Source organism: Apis mellifera, linkage group LG1 (genome assembly GCF_003254395.2).
Source record: "Apis mellifera strain DH4 linkage group LG1, Amel_HAv3.1, whole genome shotgun sequence".
NCBI lineage: Eukaryota > Metazoa > Arthropoda > Insecta > Hymenoptera > Apidae > Apis > Apis mellifera.
In genome coordinates, this window is record NC_037638.1 from 25,198,688 (window position 1) to 25,222,750 (window position 24,063).

The window sequence follows — 24,063 nt, forward strand, 5'->3', positions numbered from 1 at the left end:
GCATATTGCGAACCCGGAAAACGTAGCCCTTCCACCTCTAAACCAAATTTGACTCCGAATAAGAGAATGTTGCGTATATGGTGGGATATTCGAGGACCAATACATTACGAGCTTTTAAAACCGAACGAAAAGCTCGATTCGGAGAAGTATTGTCAGCAACTGGATAATTTAAAGTCAGCGGTCCAAAAAAAGAGGCCGGCAATGTTGAATAGGAAGGACGTGATACTGCACCACGATAACGCCAGACCACACGCTGCTTTAGGGACTCGTCAAAAAATTGCAGAAGTAGGCTGGGAAATTCTGTCGCACCCGCCATATTCTCCGGACATAGCACCCTCTGATTATCACTTGTTTTTATTCTTACAAAATTTTTCGACGGGCAAAAAATTCAAAAATGAAGAAGATGTCGAACGAGTACTGGTTCAATTTTTCGCGTCAAAAGATGAAACATTTTTCAAAAATGGGATATACAAATTGCTCTCATGCTGGCAACAGATCATTAATAATAATGGCAATTATATTATTCGATAAAGTTAATTGGCGGTAAGAAAAAATTTGTATTTTGTTTTATTCCAAAAACGGACAGAACTTTCCGGTAGACCTAATATATATATGTAGATATAAGAGAAGAAAACAAAATTTTCCAATTTAATCAGGGATGGAGCATTTCGAACACGGCTTCGAAATTAACGATTAGTACGTAGATAATGATCCGAATGGCGTTTCCATTCGGAAGAGGAGAGGCGGAAAATTTCCCGTGAAATTCAATTTGACGCGTAACCGCTCTCTCTCTCTCTCTCTCTCTTTCGAAACCGAGGAATCATCGTTAAAGGGTAAACGGCCATCAGGCGGATATTATTCCATTATCCATCCCTCTTGCTCCGCCATCCACTCCGCCCCTCCTCCGCCGGCCGCCCTTATCCGAAAATACGATCTTCCGTAGAAGCGTAGAATTTTGCGAGACACGAAATAATCTCGTCGATAATGCCTGCTCAATTAAAATATAAATATACACCGTGAACGGGCGTTAATTGAGACACGGACTGGTTCCATGCTCTCCTCGATAAAATAAACCGATAATTAGGATAAAGTATAAATTCGATCGTTTCCTTTTCTTCTTTTTTCCCCCGTGATTTATATCCAACTAAACTGTTAACATTTGATAACAATTCTTACGTAATAAGAATTTTACGTGATTCGAAGAAGGGACTCTGATCACAGATAATAGATTATAATAACAAAGTTCGTTTCCTTCCACGATGGGAAATGGAGTATATCTCGTCCAGGTATTTTTCGAGAGAAAAAACTAAGGTCTCCTCCTCCTCGTTTTTCGACGAGGAGCGAAAGGAGAAGATAGATAGAGAGAGAGAGTGGTTGCGTCACAGTGTCGCTTTTTCCTCGCGATTTATATCGTCGATCCAACTAAACTGTTAACATTTGATAACAATTCTTACCTAATAAGAATTTTACGTGATTCGAAGAAGGGACTCTGATCACAGATAATAGATTATAGGGATAATAACAAAGTTCGTTTCCTTCCACGATGGGAAATGGAGTATATCATCGGTATATCTCGTCCAGGTATTTTTCGAGAGAAAAAACTAAGGTAATCGGCCTCCTCCTCCTCCTTCTTGTTTTTCGACGAGAAGCGAAAGGAGAAGATAGATAGAGAGAGAGAGAGAGTGGTTGCGTCACAGTGTCGCTTATTAGGACGATAATCGCGTACCGGTCATTATACTCTCCGTTACATTATCATGGTTGTGTACCGGTGGCACGGTTTCCCGTCCCTCTCGTAATTCATTCGTAATTACTTTCGTAGAATAGGTGGACGCACGCACGCCATTCCACCGTCCATTCCTCCCTTCCACACCTTCGACGGGAGAGGTGGAAATTTACGAATTGGACAAATCGGGGAGGGCTAATGAGACGCTGAAAATTATCCAGGGAATTTTCGATTGATAAAAAGAGGGAGCGAGAAACCACTTGTTCCTAACTTGCATCTTTCTTCTTTCTCCGATTATTATTTACGTTAATCGAACAAGTTATCGAGAGAGATAAGAGAGAAAAGATTCGTGTGCAGCGACGATATCCGCGAATATCACGTCCCGTCGTTAGCGTGTCTAACGACAGTCTGGCCGCTAAAACTTGTCCAATAGCGGCAGCACTGGTGGCTGACTTCGCCTTGGCGAGCCTGTTACCGAGCAATTTTGGTTAAAATACCACGGCGACGAGTGTTTGCGGTCGAAGTATTTACCCTGACGATGTAACCTTACGACAGAACCGCCGCCGCTATAACGCGTTTCAATGCCTCTAAAAAGGAACGGTTTTAGAAGCGAGGACGGGAGCCCATTACCGGGCAAATAACGCGAAGAATTATCTTCGAGAAGGGAGAGACAGAGAGAGAGAGAGAGGAAAAAAAAAGGAAAGAAAGGGAAAGGAAAATTCGAGGAGAAAAATAATGGGGGGTCGATCGTAAGTTTAATCGTAAAGCGGACGGTTTATGGGGGAGGCGCGCGTAAAACGCGACCTTCGCGACGGGGGTTGAATTAGAGTTAATTGTCGGTTCAATTCTTTCAACACTTTCTTCGCGATTATCGTTCTCGATCTTCTTTTTCGCAGAGAAGGGAACAAGGAATAGGCGTGGTCGAATAAATCTGCATACGTGGGAGGAGGAGTTGGAATTAAGAGGAAGGGATTAGAGATTCGTTTCGCGAGAATTATTTTATTCTCGAGTATAATCGATGTATCGTGTAGATCGATACAGAGATGTTGAAAGGTGATGGCGTGATCGGGGAAGGAAGAGATGGTGTAATACGCGTTCTATTAACGTGTAATATTCTTGGTATTCTTCGAACTATTATACCCGACACAAATTGTCAATTTGGACACGTGTTCGTAAGTTGTGTTTAGATTACACTGCGAAATATAAGCAGCGATAACATCACAATTTCCAAGTTTAATAGGTACATGAATATAAAACGGCGTAATTCTCGTCGCGCACGCGACGAGTGTGTCCGTTCACGCGTTCGCGTATTATTGCGCTCGCAACATTTACAACAACAACCGTTGTAAAACGAACGCCCGTTTGATAAAAATTTCAATTTCGGCCCGTTATCGTTCAAATTTAACGGAGAAGGAAGGCGGTCGAAGGGAGCGATATAACTCGTAAAACTTGGATAGAAACTTAATATATACGATGACCGCTATTAATAAGAAGTTTTATATAGAATTTTATATCCGTGCGAACACGGATATATTCGCGTATAATTGAAACACGATTTATTTTTAAATCCCCGCTTTTGATATCTTTTTCTCCTTCCATTTCGAAATATTTCGAAAAATATAACCTCATTTGTATCGCACGAGTAGTATAATCCTTTCCTCTTCAAATCTCACGTTCAAACGAATACGTTTTTCTACCCTTTGAAAAGGGAAAATTTAGAAAATTGGTGGAAGCACGAGGTTAAGGCAGCGAGCCCTCCTCCTCGGGGTTAAGTGGATGGCGGCGGTCGGCGAGGAATGCGTTTAAAATGTAATCGGGGCGGATCGACGGATCAGTCGGTGAATAAAACAAAGCGGGGGGGTGTTCGTTTCCATCCTGGAACGGGAAGAGTGGACGCGAATCTCGGCGAGGAACGGGGGCGAGAAGACGACGAGAACGTTTCGAGACGATGAAACGGCGGGGGATCCGTATATATCCGCATGCGGATGAGAAGGAGGGTTGGCACGACGTGGGGTGGCCGTAAAAACAAGATGGCGTTCCGTCGTGCCGCAAAATGGCCGGCATAAATAAAAAGCGGTATCGCGTGCGCGCGCGCGCGCCATACTCCCCCTCCGAGTTTCGTTCGTACGCAAGAGACGTACTTTTCCTACCTTGGTTTTCGAATTTTAAAAAAATTCCTTCCCTTCGAAGAAAGGCCTGGTTAATTATTTTTAACGAATGTGTTATCAAGATTATTTATGGAAGCTGGAAGAAGGGATTGGACGAGAGGAGCGCGATGACCTACTGAGCTTGAGACAACCTTTGCCCGTGTACCATCAATCGAGGAGAGGAAATGAAGTCGAGTTGAAGTGATGCAATCGCGAGCTGTGACACTAGAGAAAGTCGTCATTTTGCCAACCACGCTCCGCTCGGTAATAGAGTTTGCGGCCTTCAAAGTAAATTGTTTTCTGCGCGCCACGAGAATTCTTTATGTACCGAGCGAACGCTACGACGGCCGCCGCCGTCGCTGGAAAGGAAGTCGTTGTTGCGTCCTGTTTTCGTCCCTCCATTTTTTTTAATCGAACGATCGGGGGAAAAAGAAGAGGGAAAAAAGAGAGGAAGGGAAGGAAGAAAGGAAAATCTTCTTCGATAACGCGTTTCGATTCGATCGAAAGCAAAAAAAGGAGGGAGGAGAAGGATCGATGGAATCCCGACTCCTATTGCATCGAATCCCAATCTCTGACAGGGAAGAAAATTGAAACGAATCCGTCGAATTCGATTCGCGTCGGTTCACGCGGACGGAACAACGGGTTCTCGTTGCACACGCCTTGGAAATCCATTTTCGACGTGCAATTTCAAACGCAATACCAAACGCTACGGATCTTTACGACGTGCGTTATAAAGGGTTATCGTATTCTCGATATTCCAGGATAATCAAGGTAGTAGTATTTAGAAAATACGGCCGCCGCGAATGTAACGAGTAATGGGAAAGAGAGGCGGTAATTGAACAGACAGCTAAACACCTTTAAACGGGTTCTTCTTGGAACGCGCATATCCCGCCGCATAAAAATTTCCTCGTTTCCTTCCCCCTCCCCATCCCTTATTCTCTCCTACCTATTTTTCTTTTCTTTCGAAAAAACGCCCTCCCTTCCCCTCCGATAAATCCTGTTCGATATTTTTCTCAACTCTTCGAGATACGTTCGAATTGTAATTAAATTTATTATCATATTCGAGGAATCATGCGCGCCTCAGGGACGCGGAAAGTCTAGGGATAACTATATACGCCGGTGTTACGGTAATGGAAGCGGTAATGGTGGTTGCTAGTTAACTTAGGGAAAATGAAAACCAAACGTTTCCAAGAATGCGAAAACCGATGCAATTCCAATATGGAGAAAATTGCGGCGCGTTGGAGGGTGTTCGGGATTTATTTCCGCACACTTCGGGGAACGTTGAAGGAACGTTTCGGGGAGGGAACGAAATATCCCTAGAAATATCGCCGCCGCTTCTTCGAAAACGGCTCTCCTTCAACCAACGTGTTATGCAAACGCGGTGGGGAAGAATCAGCCCACGGGGCGAATATCATCATCTTCGAAAATCGTTTCGCGCGGAAATTGAAATTTTTTATCTCGAAATACTCTTCGAAATACTTTTCTCTCTCTCGGCGATCGTTAATTTTTCGGAATATTTTTGAAATACGAAAGAAATTGTGTCCCGTTTTATTCGCTTCGAATAAAATAATAACAAATTCATCGAGCGTTTAGAAGCCACTTCCGTATTAAAAGGCCGTTTATTCGATGAAAATTGGCAAAGGGGAGGGCCTCGTAACGCGGAAAACTCGTGGCAAGCGAGTTTTATCGCGAGCACGTGGGGGCTTGCTTAATTTTATGCGATTTTTTATCGACGCCTCGTAATATCGATAATGCAAGGCGCTGCCGCTTCACCTCTCGCTTCCCCCCGACCCCGCGCACGTAGGTCGAGGGATGGTTTATATCAAGTTATAGGAGTTTGAGAAATGATCGCCGCATCGAACCTATCCTTTTCTTCCGTCCTCCGATCCGAACCGCATTCGCAAACTTTTCCTCCCCTCTTCCTCGTTCTCGTTAATTCTTCCTTCTCAAAAAAACAACTACTTTCGATAAATATCGCGCGTGTAAATAATTTTCGCGCGACTTTTTAATAAAAGTTTTTAATTTTAGGAAAAGGGAGTAAAACGATCGAGTAAAGCGGAGAGCTCGATTCGACCAACTTCCTCTCTCATTTCGCTTTAAATATAAAGCGAGACCGTTGTATTATTCAAACTTATCCCTCTCTCTCTCCCCCTCCCAAGACGCCCCAACTCGTACGCATCTTAAACCGTATCGTAACCGTATCGTGCCTCCTCCACGTTTATCTCCCGTTTATCCATACGCGAGAATTACGAGTTTTTCGTGCTATTTTCCCGCTCGATATCGGCCCGAAATGCAAATTTACATCCCCCTCCGTGACTCGAGATCGTAGAATAGAATAACATCTCGAGAATCTAATATAGACTCGTCTTCTAGACGTATCTTTTTCTCTTACCAGGATTTCGTGGAAAATAAAAATCGAACGATCGTTATCCAACCATCAATTTCGCCCGAAATTCCGACTTGTACACCTGTATGTTCGAGGAAGAAAAGAATGGAGGAACAGCTCCCTCTGGGGAATTGTTAAGGGCGCGAGGAAGGAATCGGATCATCCCGTACATCATTGATCGATCGGCGCGCGCGAATAATCTACGCGTTATGGAAGGGTGGGACGATCGGGGCGGGCGAAATTTAGCCTGACGTCGGTGAAGAGCCCGCCGGCAAATCCCGCGATTTCTCCAGGGACGGCGAAAAATCGCGAATGATATGCCGGGAACCGCGCCCGTTCCCGATGCCTGCCGAATCGGCAAAAGTATCGTCACCGCTGGGGCTGCTATTTTTTTGACACGCTTCACGGATATATCGTCGATATATATATAGATAGTGATGCCGTATTTTCTTCTTTTTTAGAGGGAGGAGAGGCACTCTTGGGATGGCGGCCGAAGGATTGGTTAAGGATTTCACCTGATTTCTCGTATATTTCATGGGGTTTGCTCCCATAGGTCGAGCTTCGAAACTTATCGTGGTTCGTTACGTTAAGTCTTTGACCGAAATAGATCCGTCAGAGTTAGCTATTAACCCGTTGAAAAACTTTATGTAAAATGCTCGAATAATGTTCGATTTGCAATTACAATTAACTTTCGATTATCACTCGTAACGTGGATCGTTAAAATTTTCTCCGATCGAAAAGAATTGTGAGCTTTGAATCGAAGAAATGGAAAGAGAGTATCTCGAATAGATATGGATGAATGTCCAAAGGATACGAGTTGGAGAAGGCGAAGCGATCGTCTAAACACGACTCGAGGCAGGATATACGGTCTCTTTAGACTTTAGCCAAGGTGAATGGCTCGGCTTGCTAATTGTCCGGAGCAAAATTAAACCGAAGTCGCGTTAATTATGTAACGCTTCACTCTCTGTCTCTCTTCGGAGAGAAAGAGAGAGAGAGAGAGGCGGCTACGTACGACTGGTTTCCGGAGGTGGAAACGGGGTGATGATGGACGAGCGGAGCCGACCTTCCGGGGGCTGCCAAGCTCGAGCAGCGAAATCCCTAACTCAACGCTAACTCGATCAGTCAACGCCCACCGTGGCGTTGCCCGGCACTAATCTGCCTCCAGATTAATTACTACGTAATACCGGTTTGAATAATTATCGTTTCTAGGGCAACCCAGACCTCCCCCTCTCCCGCGGGCACACCTCTCTCCGCGCCCTCTCCTTATACCATTCCTCCGCTTTTAGCGGTTTCACGTATCCGGATTGTTTCCCATGTTTCTCGTTCGGGGAGAAGGAATCTTATTATGGGCGGCGCTCGCAAAAATTACGCTTTAAAATTACCCGCTTTTGCCCCGCTTATCGCCCCGTTCTATCGTACCGCGTGTAATTGCAGGATTCGGTGAGAAAGCGTGGCGAATGCGTTCCTTTTCTCCTTTTTTTTTTAAATAATATAAATGTAAATTCTTGGATCGAAAGGAGAAGGGGAGTTCTTTTTTTAATTGTTTATTAATAATTGGAAACGTTGAGCGATTTCGAGTGAAGAGAAGTTCGCGAGAATCTAGTTCTTATAAGTAATAACGAGTTGCTAGAATCGAGATGAATTTGCAGGATCCAGAAAGAAGAGATACGAGTGCGTTCTTTCTTTAAAACGATATAAATACAAATGATCGCTACTAATAATATTGAAACAATGAATTTAGAGTTCGTATTCTTTGTAAATGGTAACGAATTGTTAGAATCGAGATGAATTTGCAGGATCCAGAGAAAAAAATGCGTTTTTTTTTTTTAAATAATATAAATGTAAATTCTTGGATCGAAAGGAGAAGGGAAGTTCTTTTTTTAATTGTTTATTAATAATTGGAAACGTTGAGCGATTTCGAGTGAAGCACGCGAGAATCTAGTTCTTATAAGTAATAACGAGTTGCTAGAATCGAGATGAATTTGCAGGATCGAGAAAAAAAAAATTGTACTTGCATTCTTTTTCTTTCTTTAAATAATATAAATGTAAATTCTTTGATTACTTGGAAGGCGTAGGGAACTTTTTTTTTAACTGTTTATTAATAATTAGAAACGTTGAATTCGATTTCGAGTGAAGCACGCAAGAATTTAATTCGTATGAGTGATAATAAATTGTCAGAGATGAATTTGCAGGATCCAGAGAGAAAAGATACGAATGCGTTCTTTCTTTAAAACGATATAAATGCAAATGATCGCTATTTATAATTGGCAATGTTGAAACAATGTTGAATTCGAGTGAACACGCGAGAATCTAGATATTGTATTCCTTGTAAATGATAACGAATTGCTAGAATCGAGATGAATTTGCATCCAGAGAAGAAAAATTCTTTTTTTCTCTCTTTCTTTTCTTTTTTTAAATAATATAAATTCTTTGATCACTGGAAGGCATAAAGAACTTCTTTTTTAACTGTTCATTAATAATTGAAAACGTTGACCGATTTCAAATGAAGCACGCAAGAATTTAATTCGTATGAGTGATAATAAATTGTCAGAGATGAATTTGCAGGATCCAGAGAGAAAATACGAATGCGTTTCTTTAAAACGATATAAATGCAAATGATCGCTACTAATAATTGGCAATGTTGAAATAATATTGAATTGCTAGAATCGAGATGAATTTGCATCCAGAGAAAAAAAATTCTTTCTTCTCTCTTTCTTTTTTTTTTTAAATAATATAAATGTAAATTCTTTAATCTGGAAGACATAGGGCATTTCTTTTTTAACTGTTTATTAATAATTAGAAATGTTGAATTCGAATGAAAAATCTAGAGTTTGTATGATAATAAATTGCTAGAACCGAGATGAATTTGCAAAGAGAAAAGATACGACTGCAATTTACTTATTTCTTTCTTTAAAACGACATAAATGCAAATGCATCGCTATTAATAATTATTAATGTTGAAACAATGTTGAATCTAATAAATTGCCAGAACCGAGCTAATCACGATCTAAAAATTCAATCGATCAACTTCCGTTTTCCCTTCTTCTCCTCCCTCCCTCCTTTTCCAATTACGTAAAATTCCGAGTCGTAGAGTCGCGCAACAATTCTTAATTATCGCAATAGCGCGGAACAGGTCAGTAGCCTTTCGCCTGGGACGAGATTCGAGAAATGAAATGCTCGCCTAATAACACCGAGCGACTAACCGAGCTAGAAATTACCCTCGAATACTCGGAAACATTTTTCCGGCCCGTGGCCGATGCCGAGAAGAAGCGTTTCCGTAACGCGGCGGCAAGAAACGCTTCGAATCGCCTCTCGTACATCTCATCTCGTCGAGGAAAAACTCTCCCCACTTCTGTTTACCATCGACTTCTCCTCCTTTCTTTCTTTCGTTCCCTTTACGAAGAAAAAAACCTTTCTAAGTATTTCTCTTTTTTCCCCAAACGAACGTTAAAATTCTTCGAAACTTAACGGTACAAATACGTATATATACTTTAATATCTTTACCTATAAAAATGTGGAATCGTTGGAATTAACGAGGGTCTGCGGATCGAAGATAAGGGCGAATAGTGTCCTCTAAAACTATTGGGTTGGCAACTAAGTAATTGCGGATTTTTTTTAGAAAATCAAAGACAATTTTTTCATGGAACTAAATAACTTTATTCTGTAATGTGTTGTCCATTTTGATCAATGACCTTTTGCCATCTTTCAGGCAGCATCATAATCCCACGTTCATAAAACTTGTGTGGTTTTTATTAGCAAAAAAGTGAATCAGGTACGATTTGATGTCATCATCGTTATTGAAATTTTCACCATTCGAGGAGTTTTGTAAAGATCGAAACAAAAAGTAATCGGATGGTGCAAGGTCAGGACTATATGGTGGATGTGGCAAAACATCCCAACCAAGCTCCAATAATTTTTGCCGAGTGACCAAAGATGCGTGTGGCCTTGCATCGTCATGATGGACTACAACACCTTTTCGATTTGTCAATTCGGGCCGCTTTTCTTCAACCGCATCGTTTAATTTCGTTAGTCGTTCGATGTAGACAACAGAATTGATCGTTCGGTTGGGTGCTAAGAGTTCAAAATAGACAATTCCTTCGTAATCCCACCAAACTGATAACAAAACCTTCTTTCGACGAATACCAGGTTTTGATGTTGTTCGAGCTGGTTCACGTGGCCTGCTCCACGATCTTTTCCGCTTGATATTGTCGTAAACAACCCATTTTTCATCGCCAGTTATCGGTCGTTTTAAAAATGGATCATTTTCATTACGTTTCTTTAGCAAATCGCAGCTGTTAACGCGTTGCGTTAAACGCTTTTCTTTCAGTTCGTGAGGAACCCATGTATCGAGTTTTCGAACATAGCCAAGTTGTTTTAAGCGGTTTTCGATGCGTGTACGCGATACACGAAGCTTCTCTGCAATCTCACGAGTTGTACTGTGACGATCCGAATCGATTATTGCTTTGATCAGGTCGTCGTCAACTTCAACTGAAATCCGCAATTACTTAGTTGCCAACCCAATATAACGAGATATATATATAGAGAGACGATGTTGGATGGAAAACGAGGAGGAAACGGTGTTGGAAGATCGCGCGAAGGGAAGGACACCGAGAGGTAAAAGAGAGTAAAATGGAGGCAGCGGGGCGGAGGAGAGGGGGAGGAGGGATCGCCCGAGGCCGAAGATAACCGGGTACCGGGAACAGAGAAAAAAGGCATCGCGTGACCGAAACCTGAAAACCAGAATCCCGATGGTGTTGTAGCCGGCCGGCCGGCCACGAACGGCCTCCTCCCATACCTCTCCTCCTCGGATGAAATCGAAGCCGGGACACGCTTGTATATTCGGATTCCATCTTGTTCGTGTACGTGTATATACGGGTGTACGCGTATATATACGTGCTGTGTCGTTTTTAATTTTCTACCGAACTCTACCGGTAGCCGGACGGACAGATATTCGGCTACCGAATTGGAACTCCCACAGTGAGGATCGAGAGGAGATCGAAGGTCGAATTATTTCCTCTTCTCTCTCTCTCTCTCTTTCTTTCTCCTTCTTTCGTTCGATCGAGATCTTTGATACGAGGACACGAGCGTTGATAATTGTAGCAAGAAGTATCGTTATTTCCTTTTTTTTTTCGAGAAAATTCCTCGAATTATTTAATTATCGCGAAACGATTGTTCGAAGGACGCGAGCGTTGATAAGTGTAGCAAGAAAGATCGTTCTTTTTATTTTTTATTTTTTAAAAAAGTTTTCGAATTTAATAACGCGACTGATAACGAGGAAGATTCTTCTTTTTCTAAAAAAAATCTTTGAATATTATTTGATTACGTACGATAATGTACGGTTTCATTAATTATTTTTTATCGAAAAATAAGTTTTCGAATTTAATAACGCGATATGATAACGAGGAAGATTCTTCTTTTTCTAAAAAAAGTCTTTGAATATTATTTGATTATGTACGATAATGTACGGTTTGATTAATTATTTTTTATTGAAAAGTTAACGAGGAAGATTCTTCTTTTTCTCTTCGAAAAAAAATCTTTGAATATTATTTGATTACGTACGATTGTTGTATCATTTACTTTCGTACACATTTACCGATTGTAATTAAATATGCTACGAGTTGAGCAGTATTCAGAGATTGCTTTCATCGTTGCGAATTTTCCCGGATAAGATCTCGTACGTGTCGTTTTAATGAATCGTGTAAATTACCGCCTCGTGTTTCGCCTCGTGGAATCGGTTCTGGGAACGGGGAAATCTACTGGCTGGAAATGGAAAGCTGGGGTCTCTAATGGTAATTGTCGATCCTGTCGTCGATTCCACGAAGGACGCGTGAAACGAGAAAATTATAGAGAGGTATCGCGGTCGTATTGTCACGATTGAAACGGCGGAGTGACAATCGAGCTTTAATAATCGGAGGGGAGAAGGGGGGACGAAATTGGGGTATCGTTTCGTCGACGAAATGAAACGGTTCACCTGCGTTTCATCGTTAGCGGACAAAAAAGGATTGACCTTCTTCAAAAAAAAAAAGTGAGAGAAGAGATTGAGCTATTTGTTCCTTTTTCTTCTTTTCTTTTCCTTTGAACCAACCATCGTGTACGATACGAAACGTTAGATGACAATTATACGTAATTTCGAATCCAAACGAATTTTCTATTTTAATTTTAGATTTAAAGATTTCGCGTGTAACGGAGGAAAAAACGAAACGCGCGATGAGGATAGAAAGAAGAAATCCGTATAAACTGTGCAAACTGGTCGTGCAACATTTTCAACTTATTATTTTTATTCATCCTACCTTTTTACCTACTCTTCGTCGCACGCGCGTGATAATAAATCTATAAATTATTTATAGATCGATAATTTTCCTATCTCTTTTAATCGAAAACTGACCAAAAATTTTCCTTCGATGAAAGTGGAAAGAAGAAGAAATACGAGAGAGGAGGAAGGGAAGAGGAAAATATCCGAAAATGACGCAAAAAGAAGAAAAACAAATGTATTATCTTCAATATATTTTTTTCCATGCATCGTCGCATGTAATAACAAATATATAGAATTTATTTATAGATCGATAATTTTCCTATCTCTTTTAATCGAGAACTGACCAAAAATTTTCTTTCGACGATCGATGAAAGTTGAAAGAAAAAGAAATACGAGAGAGAAGGAGAGGAAGAGGAAAATATCCGAAAATGATATTTCAAAAGAAGAAAAACAATTCGATATATTTTTTTATGCACAGTCCATGCATCGTCGCACGCGCGTAATAACAAATATATAGAATTTATTTATAGATCGATAATTTTCCTATAATTCTCCTTTAATTGAGAAGTGACCAAAAATTTTCTTTCGACGATCCATGAAAGAAAAAGAAATATGAGAGAGAGGAAGAGGAAAATATCCGAAAATGACGCAAAAAGAAGAAAAACAAATGTATTATCTCCAATATATTTTTTGCCATGCATTGTCGCACGCGCATGATAATAAATCGATATAGAATTTATGTATAGATCGTTAATTTTCCCATCTCCTTTAATCGAGAACTGACCAAAAATTTTCCTTCGATGAAAGTCGAAAGAAGGAGAAATACGAGGAGGAGAGGAAGAGGAAAATATCCGAAAATGAGGCAAAAAGAAGAAAAACAAAGATATTATCCCCGTCCGATATATTTTTTTACGCACGGTCCATGCAGGTGGCGACGATTTCATCCTACGTGTTGGCCGAACTCGATTCTTTTGCCGGCCACAAATTGCAAATTGTTGCACCTTTTACGGCCGATGGAGTACGAGCCGGCCGATGTTGAAGGTGCAGTCACACCTGACGTCGCTCCGAATCATCATCCTCTTTGAAAAACTCGCCGGCAACATGCGAATTTATCTTATTCCGAGTAACTCGGTGACGTAGTACACGCGTATCGCGTGTCTCGTACGCCGATCCGATCGAGAGTAAACGTCTCTCTCTCTCTCTCTCTTTTTTTTATTACATTTCGGAAAGTGAGCCATGTTTCGAGAAAATTTTACACGAGTTTTACACGAATCGATCGAAAGAATTAAATCGAAAGATACGAATCACGAATTTCCAATTCATTCGAAACGAAACGATATTTCCAACGAGAGATGTTAATTTCTTCTGTGTATACTTGAAAGATATCGAGTAAATCGAAATAACAAGATAAAGACGTTGATATAACAATGATCGAGAACGGATTTCTTAATTATCTGGGGGATAAATTAGAAGAATTTCGATGACGGAAATTGGAAATTTAAATTTCGGAAGGGAAATTGGTGTTTTTTAATAAAATATCAACGTAAGAAGGATCTATTCTTAACCAAGCCTCGGGATGCTTCAATTTTGTCGCGCGTTTAAGAAATTCACAACGTACATACGAATCCCATCTCGGAATTAATTTAAAATCTTATTCGATTGAAAATTTTATTCGATCGAAATGACACGTTACGATTATTCTTTTTTCCGAAATTAATAATAATTTCTTTTTTCTTTACACTCGTCGCTTCAATCTGTCTGTTAATTCCTTGTCCCTTCTCTCTTTCATATTACGTGTACAGAGTGATAAAATTCCCAAGAAGAAGAAGAAAAAAGAAAGGAAACAGCTATACAAATAAAAGGACGACGAGACAAAAGGAGAGACGAGTTGCATCTATACGTATATCCTGTTGTGTTGTGAACTCGTTTTACACTGTGGAGGGGCCCGCAGGCTCGAAAGCAGTTTTTAGCTTACAATTAGAGAAACGATCCTGTCAAATCGGCAAGATTGTTTCTCTGAACGTAGATTGCCTCGCGCGGCTCCGCTAACCACCCGACATTTCGCCCGGTATATATATAATCCCGGCGAAATTTTATAGAACAACTTTTACGATAATTGGAACGTCGAAAACATTTTGGACGCCTGAAATTTTCCGTAACCGCGAACACCTAATGTGGAATTAAGCCCCGTCAAGAATTAGAAGTTGCTCGAGCGGAACGGACGCTATTTGTCCGAATGCTACGAGAATTCACGGTGATAAATTCTAATCCTCTCCCCAACGTGAGAAAGCGGCCAACGCACGTTTCCAGTTAACACGCTGTTCCGCAGATTCGAGGAACGAAGCGTTATTTCAAATATATATATATGTGTTCGAAAAACTCGTGGAAGGATCCTTTTAATCTCTCGTCGAACGTTTATTCCTTCGCTTCGTTACGAACAACCTGTTACACAAACGTAGTTGATACAACCGTGTTAGATTCCGTTAGACTCTCTGACGCCGCGACGACAGCTCTCGCGATCTCGGCCGACCGAGGGAATAATTTCTTTCCCACGTTTCCCGAGGAGAAAAAATGGCGGATCGACACCGTTCGATACCCACGATCTGCCAATGTTACAACCGTTCCGTTCTCCTCCTCCTCGTTCCACGAGCCACGCGTCCGATTCCGAGTGAAATTTATTATCGAATTTAATATTTTTTTTTTTCTTCTCGTTCGAAATTCTCGAGGCGAGGATTAAATAATTTTTCTCTTCGAAATCGAGGAGAGGAGAAATCTTTCGCGCGTGTTCTTACGTCACGAAGAGTAAAGGCAGGTTTCTAATTACGCGCACGAAAAATTCGAAAATTGGCAACGCGTTCATTACGCATTCCTTCTCGACGTTTTATATTTCTCGCGCACAATTATCGAGTCGTGCTCCTTTTTTTTCTCCTCTCCGATTAACCGAACCTGTTAAAAACATCGTTGGCGAAAAGATCGTTTTTTTTTTCCCCCTTTCTTTCGAATGTTCGTTTCGCGAGCGAAACTATGTTTGGGGGGAATCGGTGTTATTCGTTGGCGAAATTATACGATTCTGTAAATACGTTTGTCGGGGGAACGATAATACGGAGGGAGCCGGTTGATAATAAATTTCTCCTTCTTCTCGTTTCGAATTATTAAGACGGTTAATGGGACGAGATAAGTGGAATATCGGGTTAAAAAGGAAAACATTTTGGGTGAAAGAAATTTCGGGAAAATTTAATTGCGTCTCCTCGGCGCAATTGGTATTTTATTTATAAAATGTATAATTGGACGATCGTAAAGATAAAAAGGCGAGGCGATCACTCGACTCGATAGCCAATCGACGATTCGAATCGGTAATAAAATAATAATTCGAGCCTCGTTTCGAATAGTTAAACGAGAGTGAAGAGATTAACTGTCGTATGTAAAAAAAAGGCAAAAATGGTAGAAATTTTATACAATTTTAACATCTTAAATATATAAGTCATTTTGGGAATAAAACAAAATACCTAGCATCCAATTTGAAACATATCTAAAAGTGGGCAGAGAGAAGCTGCGCTCGCTATCGAAGAATTCATCGAATGTACCACGCTATCGTTCGAATTAATTAACGCGTCTCGTTAAGGGAAATGGTCGTCGAATACGAAAGGTTGCACTTTGTTCAATAACAATTTCGACCGATTAAAATGCTAAATATCAACAATTTTACACATACAATTTTACATTTTTTTCTCTCAATAAAACAAAACCTAAAAGTGGAAAACAGGAAAAAGTAACACTCGCTATCCAAGAATTCATCGAATGTATCGTATTATCGTAAAGCAACGGTTGCAAAATACTAAAAGTTAAACAATTTTAATCCTATTTAATAAATATATCAAATATATAAATTATCCAATTTCAAAACATAACTAAAAGTGGGAAACAGAGAGAAGCAGCACTCGCTAAGAATTCATCGAATGTATCGTAAGGCAACAGTTGCAAAATGCCAAAAGTTAAACAATTTTAATAAATATATTAAATATAAATAATAAACTTACTATCCAATTTCATACCTAAAAGTGGAAAGCAGAGAGAAGCAATATTCGAAGTATTCATTGAATGTATCGTACTATCGTATATAAAAGGCAACGATTGCAAAATGCCAAAAGTTTAACAATTTTAATAAATATATTAAATATAAATAATAAACCTATCATTTAATTTCGTATTTAAAATTGGAAAGCAGAGAGAAGCAGCACTCGCTAAGAATTCATCGAATGTATCGTATTATCGTATATAAAAGGCAACGATTGCAAAATGCCAAAAATTTTACAATTTTAATAAATATATTAAATATAAATAATAAATCTACCATCCAATTTTATCATTATCGAAGAATTCATCGAATGTAACGTACTATCGTAACAATTGCAAAATGTTAAGAATTAAACAATTCTAATTTTATTTAATAAATATATCAAATATATAAATCATCCAATTTGAAAACATAGATAAAAGTATGAAACAGAGAGAAGCAATACTCGCTATCAAAGAATTCATCCAATGTATCGTACTATCGTATATAAAAGACAACGATTGCAAAATGCCAAAAATTTAACAATTTTAATAAATATTAAATATAAATAATAAATCTACCATCCAATTTCATCGTTATCGAAGAATTCATCGAATGTATCGTAGTATCGTAAGGCAACGATTGCAAAATGCTAAGTTAAACAATTTTAATAAATATTAAATATAAATAATAAACCTATCATCTAATTTCATACCTAAAAGTATGGAAAGCAGAGAGAAGCAACACTCGAAGTATTCATCCAATGTATCGTACTGTCGTATATAAAAGGCAATGATTGTAAAATGCCAAAAATTTAGAATTTTAATAAATATATTAAATATAAATAATAAATCTACCATCCAATTTCATCGTTATCGAAGAATTCATCGAATGTATCGTAGTATCGTAAGGCAACGATTGCAAAATGCTAAGTTAAACAATTTTAATAAATATTAAATATAAATAATAAACCTATCATCTAATTTCATACCTAAAAGTATGGAAAGCAGAGAGAAGCAACACTCGAAGTATTCATCCAATGTATCGTACTGTCGTATATAAAAGGCAACGATTGCAAAATGCCAAAAATTTAGAATTTTAATAAATATATTAAATATAAATAACAAGTCTACCATCCAATTTCATCGTTATCGAAGAATTCATCGAATGTATCGTACTATCGTAAGGCAACGGTTGCAAAATGCTAAGTTAAACAATTTTAATAAATATATTAAATATAAATAATAAACCTATCATCCAATAACCTATCATCCAATTTCATAATATACCTAAAAATATGGAAAGAGAGAGAAGCAACACTCGAAATATTCATCGAATGTATCGTACTATCGTATATAAAAGGCAATGATTGCAAAATGCCAAAAATTTAACAATTTTAATAAATATATTAAATATAAATAATAAACCTACCATCCAATTTCATCGTTATCGAAAAATTCATCGAATGTATCGTACTATCGTATATAAAAGGCAACGATTGCAAAATACCAAAAATTTAGAATTTTAATAAATATATTAAATATAAATAATAAATCTACCATCCAATTTCATCGTTATCGAAGAATTCATCGAATGTATCGTAGTATCGTAAAGCAGCCGGTTGCAAAATGCTAAGAGTTAAATACAATTCTAATCCTATTTAATAAATACATCAAATATATAAATCATCCAATTTGAAAACACAGGTAGGAAAGTGGGAAACAGAAGAGAAGCAGCGCTCCAAGTTATCGAGGAATCGATCGAATCGAATACGCGTGTACCTCGCTATCGTTCGTATTAACTAACTCGCGTCTCGTTAGCGGAAACGGTGGTTAGATAAAAGGGAACGGTTCGTTGGTCCGGGGACTGGTTTCCGTGGCGCGAAGTCACCTTTCAGCGAAGTCACGGGGATGCCGGTCGTTCTCTCCGCGGGAGAAAACGAGGAAAAGAAAGAGAGAAAAAGAAAAGGTAGTCGCGAGGGTTTATCGAGCGAGTTCGGAGGAACGCGAAGGCTTCAACTTGTCTGCACGCCATTAAAATGTCATAGCCGCGACCGAGCCTACACTTACACGTGATATCCCCACACGCGTGTGATGTGACGCGGATCCGTACAAGGCGATTCATAAAGCGCCAATATCCAACTCTAATGTACCCCACTTTTCCAGCACAAAACGTTACGTTCATTTTCTCTCTCCGATCTTGGAAAAATATCGAGCAGCTGTCTATAAATTTCCATCAATGAATTACACGTTTTGCAATCTGAACGTAATTAATAACAAAAATAATCGAAGAAACTCGCAACACATTGTTTACAAACGAGAGGAAAAATCGATCGAAAATTTTGAACGCGAGCAACAAGATGCACCTTCTCTCGTTCCCTTTGAACCGTTTATTCCATAAGGAGAGCATCGATAACGCAGTTGTGAATCATCCTGTACGCATTCCCATACGTGTCTCTCTCTCCACAAGTCCGAATATACCGGATATATGTATTACATATGCCTTTTCAACGGCTCGGGGTTGATCGCGACGACGGGGAAGATTGAATAATTTCCACCGCTCGTTTAATAATTGATATCGACTACACGCGGTTTAGCCATCCTCGCGAGCCATCATCCTCGAGGCCGCTGCTTGGTCTAAAGATACACGAACCCAATTAGAGGAAATTCATATTCCGATCGGTGCTACCGATTCCTCCAATATATATATATATACACACACGTATATATCACGCCTTCTCTCGTTCCTTCGTTTCCTTCGTACCCGTCGCGAATTAATAACGATCCCGTTAATAATGATTTTCCTAAATCCGTACGTTTCCTATCCGCGCACCCGCGTCGACAACGTACCTCCACACGATTAAAATTATTAATGAGAATTGTAAGGGAGAAATTTTCTTTTTTTTTTTTTCCTTTTGAACAGCGTCGATGGATTTTTGAATCTTTTAACGCGGGACGAATGTGTTTTGGAGGATTATTATTTTAATTTTCGGATCGGATCGGTGAGGCGTGTAATTCGCGCGAGCGAGCAGTTTGTTTTACGTGGAGAGACGGGAAACGAAGGTAGTTACTACGAGATAAGTCTGGATAAGCGAGCTGTTTCGCTTATTTTTAACTAATTAGCGGATATGTAATGAGGGAATTTTTTTTTTTTTCCACCGCGTCGGATAAAATTTCTCTTCGCAATCCGCGTTACGGATACTTTTGAAAACGGATTTTAAACGGGTAGGCGTGTAGGATTAGCCGGAGACGCGAGACATAAATCGTCTGGGAGAAATGATCGATAAATCGGGGAAGGAAAAAATAAAATTAGAAGTGGAATTTAATTACGTAACAGGATTACGTATATACTTCTATTTCTATTTATAGAGAAACTTGGCAAAATAAACGCACCTGAATTTAAACCGATCGTAACTTTCAAAACTATTCGATGAATGCAAGAAAAAGGGAGAGAAAAAAACAGGTACTCGATTACCTATGATCGGAAATTCGCTATAAACATCTGCCCGAGTATTTGTATTCGAAAATTAAAATATCGCTTCGTTGAAAAGTGGACGAGAAAAAGAGAAGAAGAAATGGAAAGAAATAGAACGCGGAGCTTAACCTCGACACGAAACCGCAAATAGTTATGAATTCTCGGATCGTGAATGCGCAATCTGCGGAATTAGCGTTGAATCGATCCATATGCGCCTCTTCTCCTCCCCCCTCCTCTCTCCCGCCGATGACGTGGGAATCGTCATTGCACGCATTGACATCTCCATTATCCGTCTACGTATTATCGAGCGAAACCGCAATTCGTCCCGAATCCCGGTCGATTTTTCCCCCCTTTCTTCGTCTCGCGTCCGAATGATGGCACGAGCGAGTAAGGATAATGGTAACGGCGAATTGTTACGGGGAGGAATCGAGGGGACAGGGGAGGGAGACGCACGGCGATACACGGCTCGTCGTTTACGTCCTAACGAACCTAATCATCCCGCGTAGTTAATTCCACACCAGCCCCCGTGTCGTTGCGTTTATTACGAATAGAGGAAATTGAGTCAATTTCGAGGACGAGGGGAATCGAATGAACCGATGGAAAATGATAAAAGTATTTCGAAGTATCGTGGAGGAGAAATATTTAGATTCACGAGGAATTATTAGGATAAATATGAGACGAGATTTGATCGGAAGAATCGTGAGAATAAGAAATATCGTGGAGAAGAAATATTTAGATTTACGAGGAATTATTAGGATAAATATGAGACGAGATTTGATCGGAAGAATCGTGAGAATAAGAAATATCGTGGAGGAGAAATATTTAGATTTACGAGGAATTATTATTAAAAATGAGACGAGATTTGATCGAAAGAATCGTGAGAATAGTATTAACGAGTTTAGACACTTTCTCGTATCGTGATTATTGGTTAAAAGTTTAAGTAAAAAGGAAGAAATGGCAGCGTGTCGCGATGATCGAAATCGAGGAACGTTATTGATACGTATCGACGCCGATACTTTAATTCAAATACAGATGAAGAATCGTTTAAAATTCGCATTTTAAAAGGAAGCAAGCCGATAACGCGTCGAGATCGAAAGCGAAGATTAATTCCAAGACGGATGATTGAAGTTAAAACTCTGATCGCTCTCTTTTCAACGCAAGATCTTTAATTTTGAATCCCGTGCTGGTCCAAGAAAATCGGGTAAACCTTACGGAGGAGTATGCTTACCTGCCAGCCTGTCCTTGAGGTGCGGGTGTCCCTGGAGCGGATGCGCGGCCAAGTTGGCCAACAAGCTGGCCCTGTGAAGGCCGGCCGCCGCCGCCGCCTGTTGTTGGCTGTGCTGAAGGGCCTGTAAACTCCAGGGCGGTATCAACGCCTGTGCCGGCAGGGCGCCGGCCGCAGCCCCATTGGCGCCGGGTGGCCGATGGGCAGGCACCCTTATCACGCCGCCGCCCGTGTATATCAGTCCGGACCCGGTTGGGAAGAGTCTGAACGGCGCCAACAGATCGGTGGCCGACGCGCAGTGCAGCGACGAGGCCGAGTTGGTCTGGGTCTCGGCCGTGCTTCCGGTGTCGTCGTCGTCCTTCTCCGACAGTTTCTCCTCGATCTCGTGGCCCCACGACCCCCTGCCGTCGTCCAGCGCGGCGGACGAGCCGCCGTTGTTGTCCTCCCACGACCACTTCCTCTCCTTGTCCTCGGCGTCCGGGTCCTCGGACCCGGAGGGGCTCTTGGGGTTCGGGGGCCGATTCTCGCCCAGCAACCGGCTTATGCTGAACGGGTGGCTGCGGGGCGACTCGTTGTGCAGCGCTCTCGAGCCGGTTTGACTCGGGGGCGGGGAATCGGAGCACTCGGAGTGGCCCAAGCGGCGGTTGTCGCTGGCGTAATTGCGGGGGCTGCGGCTGGCCGAGTCCGAGTCGTCCACGTTTATCTCTTCCGTCGCGTCCGCGTCGCTGTCGCCGTGAATCGACATCATCTCCCGATCCAATCCGATCGAATCGAATCGATTTGCGTCCTCTTCGTTCCCGATCCTCTTCGTTCACCGGAAATTGCTTCGGATGCTCATCCTGCGCTCATCCATCCGGCTAGTTTCTTGCTACGTCGGCTAGGTATCCGTACTCTGATAAGGGATACGTATCGTTCGAGATCGATATAGTTATATAGCTCGAATGGCGGAGGAACGAGGAAGGTAGTTTCCGCTCCCTCAGCTTTCGGATCTCATCGTTCATCCAGCGTTCGATCTATCGCGCGATCCGATTCGCCTGACGGCCATCTTGTCCGCCGATGTCGTGGATTTGTTTCTTCTACGAGAAACTTGGAGTCATGATTACCGTTGATCGATCTAATCCTTACTCTCAAACTCGTCACTCCGTCGGGGCACTGTTTCCACCCACAAACAGTTTCGCTCAACCATGCACAAGATCACGTTTAATAATCGGTCAAGACTACCACTACTTTCGTTCTACTTTCCGTTTCACTGTTCCCCGTTCCTCCAGCAGAAGAGATGGAACGATCGGAAATACAACGTCCGGTGGGGAAAAAAAAAAATATCACGAGGCCGGTGATCGAACCGTGCGCGCTCTCAGTCCGGATCCTCGATCCTCTCGACACCCTTGGTCCATCGAGAGTCGCGCGATCCGACGAGCGGAAAAAGAAGGGAAGGAAGGGATCGATCGATCGCCAGATTTACGCGAGGGGGTGGGGCGGGAAAAAAAAAGGGGGGAAAAGTCGGCGAGATAGGAGAGAGAGTGCGGAGGAGGTGCTCACGTGGTGATCGAAAGGGCCGTGTTTTCCGCGCACGGGGAACTCCGGATCCGTGGCGAGTCGGGACGTGAATCCAGGTCGGCCGCGGCGAGAGAGACGGGACGTTGCGAGGGAAGCGGAGAGACCAGACGCTTCATCCCTACCCCACGGTTGCGCGGCGACTCGAGCCGCGACCCGACGTGCCGACCCGCGGCATCGCCCACCGCCGCGCCGCGCTCCAATCCTGTCCAACGTGGCCCCGCCCACCCGCTCGCCGATTGGCCGCCGTTAAATTGATACCTATTTAACATTTGAGCAGAATGTTGCAGGCGATCGCCTTTTTCTCCTGTATTATTTATTGCCCGATCGTCGTGCCTCCTTTTTTCTCTCCTACTATTTCCTCGCTTCTTCCTCCCTCCACGCAACGGGGCACGTTCCTCCTCCTCCTCCTCCTCCTCCTTCTTCCTCTTCTTCTTCTTCTTCTTCTTCGTATTCTTCTCCTCGCCTTTTCTTCCACTCCTCGTTGTCCTCGTCCCTCTCGCCGCGGAAACGTGCCGCGTTCAAGAAGCGGAGGGACTTAATTACGACGAATATCCTTTTGGCCCCCTCCACGTTTCCCCCTCGATCCCCCTCCTTCTCCTCTCCGCTTTTTTTCTTTTCCTTTCCTTCCTTCGAACGGCTTCTCTCTCTCTCTCGTCTTCGCTCTCCTCGTGCTCTTCCGTCCCTCCCTCCATCTCCTCGCGCCTCTCCACGGCTTTTATCGCGATGTTGCAATGGAGTTTTGCCCCGTGTTGTGCGGCTAGGTATGCGCAGCCCGCAGAATGCAGCCCGAAGCAAAAGGCCAGCCAGCCAGCCAGCCACGCCAATTCGTCCCCCCTTCGACCTTCCAACACCGCGGAGCAAACGAGAAACCGATGCCGTGTTGCGAGTAAGACTCGAAACGAATGCACTTTCGCGTGTCTTCTTCTTCTTCTTCTTCTTCCTTTTCTTCTTCCTTTTCTTCTCCGTGCATTGTCCTGGGTAATGAACCGTTTGCACGCGTTTCAACGTGGACGGACGTCGTTCGATTTTTCAGGCGATGACCGATCGATGGAAAATTTTCCATAAAGAAAAGAAATCGATCTCCCTTTCGATTTCTAATCTCTCGAGAGAATTACAAATTGTCACACGTTGCGAGCGACGAAAGAAAGTGTTGTTGGCTCGCTATTGATCGATAGTTTCCACTACGAAAGTATCGGTGTCTCCTCTCGCAGCCACCTCCTTACGTACGAGCCAATTTAAAATGG

General features: G+C 41.7%; 1 protein-coding gene across 1 annotated transcript in view; it reads right to left on the minus strand.

Annotated features, from left to right (window-relative positions):
* LOC724148 (homeobox protein MSX-2) overlaps nucleotides 1-23,197 on the minus strand; it is a 38,235-nt gene extending 15,038 nt beyond the window's left edge. The window contains exon 1 of the mRNA XM_001119904.4: nucleotides 21,266-23,197. Coding sequence (XP_001119904.4) covers nucleotides 21,266-22,010 — 745 coding nt within the window. The 5' untranslated portion in view covers nucleotides 22,011-23,197. The remainder of the gene's footprint in view (nucleotides 1-21,265) is intronic.
* Between the last annotated feature and the right edge of the window lie 866 nt (nucleotides 23,198-24,063).